We start from the raw sequence: 11,973 nt of genomic DNA on the forward strand, positions 1-11,973 counted from the left end.
TCAAATGGGGCAATTTAGAAGCTTATGGCATTTATTTAAATCAGCACAAAGCACTGTTTTCATTATACAGATTAACAGTACAAAGTGGGTCACTTTCCTTTTCTTTGCCGTTTCAAGGCCTCGCATACCAAAAAGCGCGATCACCTGTTATTATAACGAGCGTCCTGTCATTAGCCTTGACCATTTCTTCCACTACGCAGACATCAATTTCTGTCGTTATTTTTCCCCGTTCAGACGAACAAGTTTTTAATGAAAAAATTTGATGGTATCGAAAAAAGTCGTAGGACATCGTGTTCAGAACTTAGTAAATATATTCAATTATTGCGCAGTGGTTGATTTTCATTAAAACATTAGAAAAACACTTTTTTGTCATTCAAGTAACTGAATACATCAGTATGACAATGGCTATGTTTATGTTTATATATATTATTTATGAATATGTTTACTTTTCCGTAATCTTAAAACGAATTTTATATGTAATCATGTTGTAGCAGTGTCTGCAACAAAATTTCAACCAGGGAATGTGTCCTTCCTCTAGACTTTCTCATATATTCCTTAATAAAACTTTCTCCCTCTCCCATCCCCATGTGAAAACTGAGGACCATGGATAGACAGGAGTAATCAGATTATTATTCTCTCGAAATCAGAGATCAGGTCAAGGTATAAGCGTCACAGCATAATAGAAAATATCCTCCCTTTTTTCGACTTTTACATTTATTGATACAGCATTGCACGTTTTGCGCTCTGTTTTATAATCATTAATTGACTACTCCGACCTGGCCTAAGGTACAGCATTGCACGTTTTGCGCTCTATTATGTAAGCATTAATTGATTACTCCGACCTGGCCTAAGGTACAGCATTGCACGTTTTGCGCTCTGTTTTATAATCATTAATTAACTACTCTCTAATGCTCACAGATAAACCTGAATGACCAGACCAACGAAACAACAACATTGGCGGAAAGTGTGGTTGAAAACGTAAGGGCCATCACCGGCCAAGGTGCAGTCCTCCCCTTAGGAAGCACGCCCCGTCATCGATGGGAGGTAGCAAACCCTCACTATTTCTATACCCTCCAGGGCGGTAAAAATCAACCCCCATACCGGAAGTTACTCATTCTCATTTTTGAGAATCCCCCCACCCCCTCAGTCGGTGGCTTTGTTATATAAAGAATAATACAGTTTGCGTTTGGGACGTCTTTTTTCAACCAGTTTGGTCCAAAATTTGACGCGATTCTACATATTTGATTGAAAATCTAGATACCAAATTTCATTTATCAAGATCTTTGAGTTTCAGAGTTCTCGCGTTCACATTTACATGAACATACAGATTGGTGTAAAGATAATTCGTTAATAGAACGCTCATTATTTGAGATATATCTGCAATTTTGTTGATAAAACTGTGCCCAAAATTTTATCCACTTAGCTCTTTGTGTTCAAAATTAGATACAGATTTGCAGTTTAGATGCTCAATCTTGTTTTAAATTTCAGATACAAAATTTCACCTTTTCAGCTGAAAACGGCTTTTAGTTATCATATTCACAAATAGGCGGAGTTCGAAAAATATGCAATTTGGGCTCGGAAAGCTGTGCAACGTAAAAATTTGTAAAATCTTAATTTTGAATTTTTTTGCCTCTTTTGGCGATTACAATAGGTAATTTTCCGTTAGCCGGGCGCAAATATCGCCAATTGTGAACCAAACGCAAATTTGGCGGAATTCTACATTATTTGGCGATTTTTCGCTTGAGCCCGGCTAACGGAAAACTACCTTACAAATATTTTATCTTTGTTTGCTTTGCATGTGAGAAACTAAAAATTAGTGAATTTGAATCAAGTTGAATACAACAGGCACCGGCCTTTTTTCTTCTACTCATCTTTGGACCGTAGTATTTTAAGAATGATTCGGAAGTCCTTTGCATTTCTAATCCAGATGTCGCTTGCATTTTTTTTTTAATTTCTTTTCACTTTAAAATTAAAGGAAACTTTTCCTGCTTATATAACATCAGAAATCAGAAAGAAACGTGAGAGCATGCCAGGAGCGATGATCTAAAAATAACTATACGGAAGTTGACAGAAAATTCGAAAAAAGAGATTAGTCATTAAACTAGTTAAGAGGAAAAGCTGAAAAAGTATTCATTATCCATTTTTATAAATTTAGCTTTCAACTTGATACTTTTGATGTTTACATTCTGAAATAATACTTTGTTATTGGACATTCAAATGACTGCCATTATGATCTTAAATTGATATGACATTTTCTTTCTTTAGTGTATAGGAAACACATTATAATATTTTGAAAATGTCAGAATTAAGACATTTTGCTCCCACAAAATAAACGTCACATGTGCTTCAATAATTTCATTGAGGTAAAACAAAAATCATAAAAGCAGAAGGAGATAAAGCAATAAAATAAGGAAAGTAAGACGCCAGATATATCATAAAAAAAATTATGCTATAAACAATGAAACCCACAGTGTCTGTCTGTTGGTCCTCTAAAGACCTTTTGAACTACAGCTATAACATTGGTACAAGTATATTTTGAAAGTGAAAATGTGCACTTCTCAGCTTTTATAGGATTTGAAATTTTAATTAAATTTTTTTTAAAAATTAAAAAATTAAAGGTAAATTTGTAATTTTTTTCAAGATTACTTCCAAAAATACTATTATTTAAAAATTAATTTTACATCAAGTTAAAACTCTAAAAATTATCTTTTTAAGTTCAACTATTCTCAATTGAGCTGTCATACAATTTCTTCCTGGATTTTCTCAATTTTTAAAAAATATTTTTCGGTATAATTTTCAACAATGTACGTTTTTATTGCGATGAGACTCGATGGTTTTCAGTGTTTCATCAAATATTAACACACCAGATTTTCTTGTTTGTTGAAAACTAAGAAAGAAGGATTCTTTTTAATACCTAATTACTTTAGATGAGAAGTTAGAGTTTGATTTTGTTGGATTTTATTGGCACAAGTGCCATGGTATTGACTATGCTGCTCCAAACTGTAATGAGAAGTTAGAAAATAAAATCTGAAAACCATCGAAGACAATATGCAACTAGAAGATAAATTATCCAGATAGTTATGTTTTTTATAGCACTCTGACGTCATGGGACTCGACTCCACTAGATAGGTTTATTTGCACGAAAAAGAGTACAAGTATAGGTTATTAATACAACGCAGATTTAATGCTTGTTTGATGCTTAAAAACAATTTATTGAAAAAATCACGTATAAATTATGTATTAAGAGATTTATCTGAAATCAAACGAATCCAACATTCAGGCGAAACAGCTGATTTCCAAAACGGTTTCTTATAAATATGATTAACTCTTTACTAAAGTATTTCGATTATAGTTTAGCGTTTTTAGGATTTTTATTTTCACATTGAGATTTTAGATGAAACCAGCGGAGGTGGTCTCCCTAAAACTTTCTCGCATACTCTCTAATAAACTTGTCATGCCAGAGAACGCCTTGAATGGCGTTGGCATACAATAGCTACGCAATATTAGTTTTTGGCGTGAATTTGGCATTTTTTCTGAATCTATTATGTCACCCCTGGCTAGTTATTTGGCGATTAATAGAATTCAGAAATGTTTTTGGCGCATTTTTCTCAACCGATTGAAGCAAAAAAATTGACATGAAATAACACTTGTAGTCACAAAATCAAATACCAAATTTGATGTGTTTAATCACTATGCTTTTGAATTATCATGTTCACGATTTTCTGAAAGCCTACACTGACAGACAGTTAATCCGTAGTTGGATTTGGTTCAAAATTTAATAAGAATCTACACAGCGGATTTTAAAATCTGTGGAACAAATTTTACTCAACATTTGATAGTAATCGGTGAAATTGGTGTATAGACCGTATACGAAATTTCAGCCGTCTTGCTCAATGCATTTTTGAATTATTTTTATTACAGTCAGACAGGCATTTTCCAAAACTGTGTTTTTCGAAATCAGGGTGGTCTAAAGCGTGGAGATTCGTCAAAATCTCGAGTTCGAATTCTTTGTCGATTCTATACTTTCTCTATACTACATATACGAGAAAGTAAAATTTGAGCACTCTTTTCCCTTTCCTCGTGTGCAAAGAGTGTATATTGGTAATATTAAATCAGAGCTGAACAGAAGGATTCGACTGACTGCTTCTGGTCAGTTTCCCTTCGCTTTTATAACTTACTTAATAGGATATCTGGGGGCACGGCAGTCGAGCAAAAACAAGCGGCACGGCCTACCATCCTTTTCTCGAAGTAGTTCAGGTCATTTTCGACCCCCTATAACTTCGTTGTGGATAAAACTAGAAGCCTGAATTTTCAATAACCACGCAGGCATTATATAAACACGGTATATTTCAAATATCATTAAATTTGATTCAGTAGTTTAAGAATTATAACTAGTCAAAGTTTGTGAATTTTGTCACTGACTGACTGACAGATCATCAAAACTCTAAGGCACTTCTAGCAGACATAGAAGCTTCAAATTTAGAATACAATTACTGTTTAGTGTATAAATCAAGGAAAAACTAAAATATTTTGCAATTTCGATCTAGTTTTCTAGTAAACTAGATAAATAACTTCATAAATAACTCCTATACTGAATCTATCGTGTCATCCTTGGCGAGTTATTTGGCGATTAGTCTCTGACACGCATTAACAGTAGGTATCCAAAACTCGAATTTCTGCTTTCAACACGTTTCTTCTCAATCGACTAAAACAAAAATTTGACATATAATTGCACTTGTAATACCATTCCAAATAAATTTAATAATATCATAAAAAAATTTATAAATACCATATAAATTCGGGACCGAGTTTTGTTATTGACTATATTCGGACATATAAGGAAGTGGCTTTGAGAAAAACTGTAGCTGAATCTCAAGAAGTAGTACCGGAAAAGAAAAAGGGGAAGACTACATACAAAAATAAGAAAAGGACTGTCTACAAAAAGAAATAAGATGCCATCAAAAACATAACTTGTAAAAGAAAGCAAGTCTTGCAACTCAGTCTATCATAAAAAGTTGTGAGATCCATGTAATACCAAGTCGGTCCATTTATTCAGTCCCTACTTAAGGGTCCTTCTATCTTAAGTTATTACGTAATTAGCTAACCTAACAACATCTTATAGTGACCATATCAATATTAAAAATCTTTATGGTTTAAATAAATAGATTGACTTGGCCATCGCATGAAAACACAATGTATCTTTACATTAAATTAGATTACATTAACATATTATATTAAATTAGATTGTTTAGTGCGATTGCCAAGTCAATCTATTTATTTCAACCATAAAAAATTTTTTATATTGATATGATCACTATAAGATGTTGTTAGGTTAGCTAATTACGTAATAAGAAAGAACCTTAAGTGGGGACTGAATAAATTGACCGACTTGGTATTACATGGATCTCACAACTTTTTACGATAGAAGAACTGAGTTGCGAGACTTGCTTTTTTTTACGTTATGTTTTTGATGGCTCGAATATTCTTGAACTATAAGTTCCTATAGGCTCAATAACAGATACCGACATATTATTCTACATAGAAATATGAAACAATCGCCATAACTCAAGTCCTAATGGAGATTAGGATTCGAGTAATCTTTAAGATTCTAGAATATTCGTGATCCTTCATTTTTATTATTGCAAAGGCCAGGAGTTATTGGCCTGGCATCGATTTGTAAATCTTGCCCTGGAAAGCAAGATTGCAGATTCATAACATTATATCACTTTATTAATTATTTCTAAATTATATTAAAATTCATTTTATTCTACATAAAAAATTATACAAATAAAATAAACATTAAATTACTAACAAATAAAATTCATTTTAATAAAACAAATTAATACTAGATAACAGCATTTTATGATCCAACTTTAAAGTTAAAAAATTTCAAATAAAAATTTGTTCTGTTCCAGTTCATCTTCCACAAAAGCAGCGATCTCAGCACCCTCTATGAATACGTACCAAAGGAAATTCTTCCCCCTGAACTTGGTGGCAACGTGCCGTTCACAAACGAACATTGGGCCAAGGATATCGACAAGATTGAGAGGGACTACTTCTATTACCTCAGCCAGAACTTCATGAAGTCCAAAAGGAAGAACAAAAGCACCCCTAGTAGAAGTTGAAGTGATTGAATTTTAGAGATTTCAATTGCTGCTTTTATACAAGAACTTGCATATTATGTATATTCGTTGTGAATATTGTTTTCGTGCATGAATGTCACTTATTCTAATATGTAACTTTTATTTTATTACTTTTTTCTCTAATTTTTTTTATGTCTTTATAAGTCTGTTCAAAACTGTGTTTGTAATGATAGTACACTGTGAGACTGTTTTTTTTATATAAAATAAAACTTTTATATAAAATAAAACTGTTCGTTTTTTTTTTTATCTAAAATAAAACTATTATTCGAAGTTTAGAGGGTGTGAGACTTCACGAAAAGATTTTCCCCGAACTTTGAATAAACGAATGCATTTTTTGCGATCATTATTTAATTTCTTTAATTTTTGGAATTTCATAATCTTTTATAAGTTCTAGAATTTCGAAATGTCTTGCTTTCGTACGGTCCTGATGACAATGCAGTATTTTAATACTTTTAGAAAACACTTATCAATTAATCGAAAGGTTTACATTAAATTTTGGCCTCTTATAAAATTAGCCGCTTATTAATGAATTTGAGAAAAATATTTATAATAATTAACAATGAAATGTATCAAAAATTTTTTAAAAATATATAGCAAATTTTATATTAAAAATCTAAACGTCAAAACAAAAGTTGTAACTATCAGTGAAAACAAACAATAAGGAATTTAAACTGCAATGAATATAATAAGAGAGACAATTAATAAGCAATCTTTAAAGCTTTAGCAAATATTACAATATGAGTAAAATTCGAATTGCCTTAGATAGTTTTAAAAGATCTCATAATTTTACTTTTTTAATTTTTTCTCCATACTTCAGGTTAAATTTTTTTTTCTGTACTTTACCATGCCAACAAAAAAGCAGTTTTAATTTTTATTTGTTTTTATTATTATTTAACAAAATATGTACATAATATGCAGGTTATATTGTATTATCAATAACAACTTGCTCTAACTTTTCAAACTCTTTAAAGGGTCATTAATTTTCTAGAAATAAATTAATATATTTTTGGCATTGAAACAAAAAAGAAATTTACTGAACTTGTTATCAAAAAAATAATTTGATAAATAAATAAATCAAAAGTTTTCATTGTGGTTTGAGATAAGGAAGTAATATGTTTGGGTTTTGCTTTATTAAGAAATTTGACGACAACCTAAGACAATTTTTTTTCAGCTTTTAATGTTGATACAAAATATCTCAAAATAAAAATAACTAGCCACCTTTGGCGACCAGCTTGCTCACCCAAAATAATGACTTTTCTTGCTGTTAAACTATTAATAATGAATATATTTAAGATTTTGAAAAATATGAATTAAAGCGAGGCAGTCTATTACAAATTACGGCTCGGACAAATTAAAATGTGTATATTTTTAGGTTAAAGAGTATAATTCAGTTATTTCACAGAATTTTTAGTTATTTTATTAAATAACTGATCATGATTTATTGGTTATTTCATAGAATTTCTAGTTATTTCATGAAATAACTTATATTGTATGAAATACCAGATTTCATGTTTTAATGATTTAAACCATAACGATTATTTGTCTGAAGACCGTTAAGCCTAATTTTGACCTGTATTTCTCCTGGAACTTTCTGTTTGACGCCAGAATCTTGATTTCATTTATATTTATTTCCTTATTAAATCTGATTGTGGAAAACAAATTATGAGATCGAATTATGAATCGTTTGCATTATATTGATTAACTACATTAAGGCAATCTCAAAATATGATTTTAAAACAATTTTTCTGATTTTTTTAACTTCTACTAGATGATGTGGTCAACACTTCAGTCACCTAACTTACACTATATATTAATATGAAGTTATTTAATATATGATTTGCTCGTTTAATTTGCATTATGTCCCACACACATCGATGGTCCAGCGGGAACAAAATTCAAATCTGAGAAAGATGCTCATGAATCATACCCGTGGCGCCATCTCATGGAAATATAATCAATGAACATCTATAAATAGTATAAAATGAAGTCTCCTGAAAGCATCTGTATATTTGAAAGAGAAAAACTCGAGAAATACTTAACTGATAATGCAGATATTGGTACCATTTTGTAGAGCATTTATTGGGGAAGATATGAATATATATTTTTACTTTTTTAACAATCTAAATATTTCTGAATGTGTGCTATAAAAAAATTGTTTTGTAGTTATGTTTCATGATTTCTAAATATATTTTTATGTTTATTTGATGTTGCGTGCTCTTGTCCATGTCATATCGGGAGGAGACTAGATTTAAATTTAAAGCTAATTTTACGAGCAACCCTGTGCGGGTACTTCTAGTCTCTAATAAGTCAGGTAATAAAAGTTTAATTATTGACAATGTAATGGATTAAAATTTGCTCAATGAGGCGACACCCTTTACAGTTTAATTTAGAATGAAAATATGTGGATTTTGATGTTAAAATTATATGAAAAGGATTCTAATTCCAATATATATTTCACAGATTAATCAAATAAAATTAATAGTAATAGTAATAAAAACAAAGGTCTCCTGTAATGCATTGTCACTTAATATAAAAAAATGTGATAGTAAAAAAAGCATTTTAATTAATTAAATACAACCACTGAATTCTTTAGTGATCGTCAAAGCCATAAAAGAATTGTCCCACCATTAAACTTTCCGTTTTTACTTTTTCGTATACGAGAAATAAAAATCTCGAGATATATCCTGAGATTTTGACGAATCTCCAAGCTTTAGACCTTCTAGAGTATCCCAAAAAACACATTGTCGGAAAATGTCCATCTGTCTATCCGTAACAAAGACGACTCAAAAATAATTTAGTCTAAACAGATGAAATATTATATATGGTCTTTATATCACATTTAAAGATTTCTATCAAATTTTGTGCAAAATCCGCCCAGAGGAAGTTTGTCTGCCCAGCTGTTCGAATATAATTTAACATGATAACTACTGTAGTGAATAGCTTATAAGCCAGTTAACAACTCCGCTGCATGAGCAATTTCTTTTGTATCATGGTCATGTTACTGGACTGCGAACCATAAGGTCCCAAGTTCTATCCTCGCTCAACACAATCCGCCAAACTACAAGCCAATCAGAGCTAGATAGATTTAACTACATGCATATATAACATCCATAGTCTAGATATCTTTCAAATTTTGAGCCAAATCCGACAAGGGATTGGCTTCTGTCAGTCCGTATTTTCAGAAACACGTAAGCATGATACCTGGAAGACGTAATGGAATAAATATATCAAATTTGAAATGGGATTCTGTAACTACAATTATAGTTCATTGTCAAATTTTCGTTTCAGTCGGTCGGAAAAAAACGGGTCTGAAACACACATTTTATTTTCGAATGCTACTAACCGCATGCCAGGAATTAATCGTCAAATAAGTTGCGATAGATTCAGTAGAAATGCTAAATTTACGCCAAAGATTAATATTTCGTAATTATTGTACACCAGTGCCATGCAAGGCGTTCTTTGGAATAGCACTTGTATTAGCGAGTATGCGAAAAAGTTTTGGAAGATCACTCCCGCTGGTTTTATGATTTAAATTGTTTTTAAAACAGAATTTCTTATTTGGTCTTTTATTTGGAAAGCATTGTCGATAGATGGCGCTATTTCTAGTGCTTGAAGAAGCCAAATGTTGCATAGTACAGTTGTAACAAAATTAAATCGTGCTCGAGTCTTACCTATAAAATTCTGAGAATGAATTTTGAAAACTATCAAACATATTATTGGGATAAATGATTTTAGAGACATGGCGCCAGCATAGCGAAAGTAAGCTTTCAGTTAGAAGTTAAATAACATACTTAATTATATTTACCATGCGATAGCGACTGCACTTGAATTAATTCTATTCTAATAGCCTTGAGCTGTATCCAATATCTAATTATTCTATTGTGACCTCCTCAATATATGCTGACTATGGTCCATGCAATGTCCATTAATTAACTCACCAAAAATATCATAGAATTGAAATTACAGAAATGGAACACGCACTCAGTTGATCAGACTTTGTGATGCTAATCCGTTTCTCAAATAGCGATATCTACTTTATGAACAGTTTTACAATTTTTTAAGGGAATTATATACTAGAAATCAAATTATTTTCTTTTATATTATTTATATATATTTCCACAGGAAGATATTCTCTTATTTAAATAAAATCTCTTGTTCAAATAAATTATTAAAATAAATGGTAGAATTTAAAAAAAAATTCTGAAATACAAAAATGCTCCTGATGTGCATAATAAGATGGTTTTAGAAAATCGTTGATAAATTAACTTCCTTTGTAATATTTACTGAAAGTTTTGTAATTCAAACTTTAACTTTATAGCATTCTGTGAAATATGGCCATCTGAAAGTTATATATAAAAAAATATTGCTCAGAGTCTCAAAAGAGTTGTGCTTTTTCAGTGCGGAAAAAAAAAAAAAAAAAAACATTTTCTTTCACAAAAATCAAATCGATATTTTGTAACCAAACTTCAATTAAACACATACATTCGATATTTAATTTTATGTAGGAAGAAACAATAAATAAAGTGTAATTAAGGTTTTAATTGCATACTTTAAACTATTTTAGCATAATATTGAAAAGAAGAAACAAACGGAATCCTTTTCACATACAAATTACTTTAAAGAAGGAGATAATCAAATTCCAAATTTGATTAGCGTTTGTGCTACTATCATGTAGCAAAATATATAATGAGAAACAAAAAATATTTAAAATAGATTTAATTAAAAATTTCAATATACTAATTTTTAAAAAATATTTGATTAAGGCATGAAAATAAAATTAAATTAAATGATGAATTCCTTTATGATTAAGAATTATCCCAAGAAAAAAGTGACAAATTTAAAAAAATAATTACTTCTTAAAATTTATTTCAAATTCATTACTTAAAAAAAAAAATTCGTTTTTTGTAATATAAAAAAATTAGAACATTAAAAAAATAGATATATGAAACGACATATTATGAATATGAGCCCAAACTGTGTTAAACTAGTTTCTTTAGTCAAATAATATAATAATAACTACAAGTCTACTTTTTAATAACATCTTATCATTAATTTAGTGTATAATGTTAAGTCTGTGATGCTAGAGACACTAATATATTTTTAAATATCTTAAACTTTTAAACAAGGCCTGTTATCAAATAAACATTTAAGGATGAAGGTAACACATTTATTGCAAAAACTTGAGAAACCATGTATACATAGTTCTGTCTTGAGTTTTTGTCTCAAAATATAATTATAACAATATAATTCGCATTGATGTCTGATATATTCTTATATTTTATCTCGCTTTATAGAAATTAAAATAATAATTCTTATTCCTAAAGAATTATCTTTTTTTATGAGAATTAGATATAAAATGTTTTAATTTGTATGCAATTTTTTTTTTGTTTATTATTATTATATTTCTTTATTCGATATTTTCATTGCCGAATTTCTGTGGTTAAAAATAACAGTATTCGTTTCGCAATATATCAAATTAGGCTTAAAGATTTATTTATTTATTTATTGACTACCTAAAATGTAATAATAGGAGACATCTTTCAAAAAAATTACGAAGAAGGAAAAAATAAGAGTTTGTCCATTAACCAACCTTTGTTTCACATCTTTTCATTCATTAAGACTACATAAGATGGCGCCACAATGATATATCATGTAGGAATATTTTTAAATGTTTGTTTCTACCATTGGAATTTGTAAAGAGATTCAAGTTTTGCACTTCTCTGCTTCAAGTTAAATAGGCGTTACTGAAGTATAATCATAATTAACAAAAAAAACAGACATATAATTGTTTTTATTTGAAATTTATATTTATTCTTTGAAAGCTTACCGA

The 11,973-nt window shown here is 29.9% G+C and overlaps 1 protein-coding gene across 1 annotated transcript in view; it reads left to right on the top strand.

The window, feature by feature from the left end:
- LOC129975731 (retinaldehyde-binding protein 1-like) overlaps positions 1-6,370 on the top strand; it is a 43,094-nt gene extending 36,724 nt beyond the window's left edge. Inside the window, exon 6 of the mRNA XM_056088915.1 lies at positions 5,916-6,370. Within this exon, the coding sequence (XP_055944890.1) occupies positions 5,916-6,125 (210 nt within the window). The 3' untranslated portion in view covers positions 6,126-6,370. The remainder of the gene's footprint in view (positions 1-5,915) is intronic.
- The last annotated feature ends 5,603 nt before the right edge of the window (positions 6,371-11,973 follow it).

Source organism: Argiope bruennichi, chromosome 7 (genome assembly GCF_947563725.1).
Source record: "Argiope bruennichi chromosome 7, qqArgBrue1.1, whole genome shotgun sequence".
Lineage (NCBI taxonomy): Eukaryota > Metazoa > Arthropoda > Arachnida > Araneae > Araneidae > Argiope > Argiope bruennichi.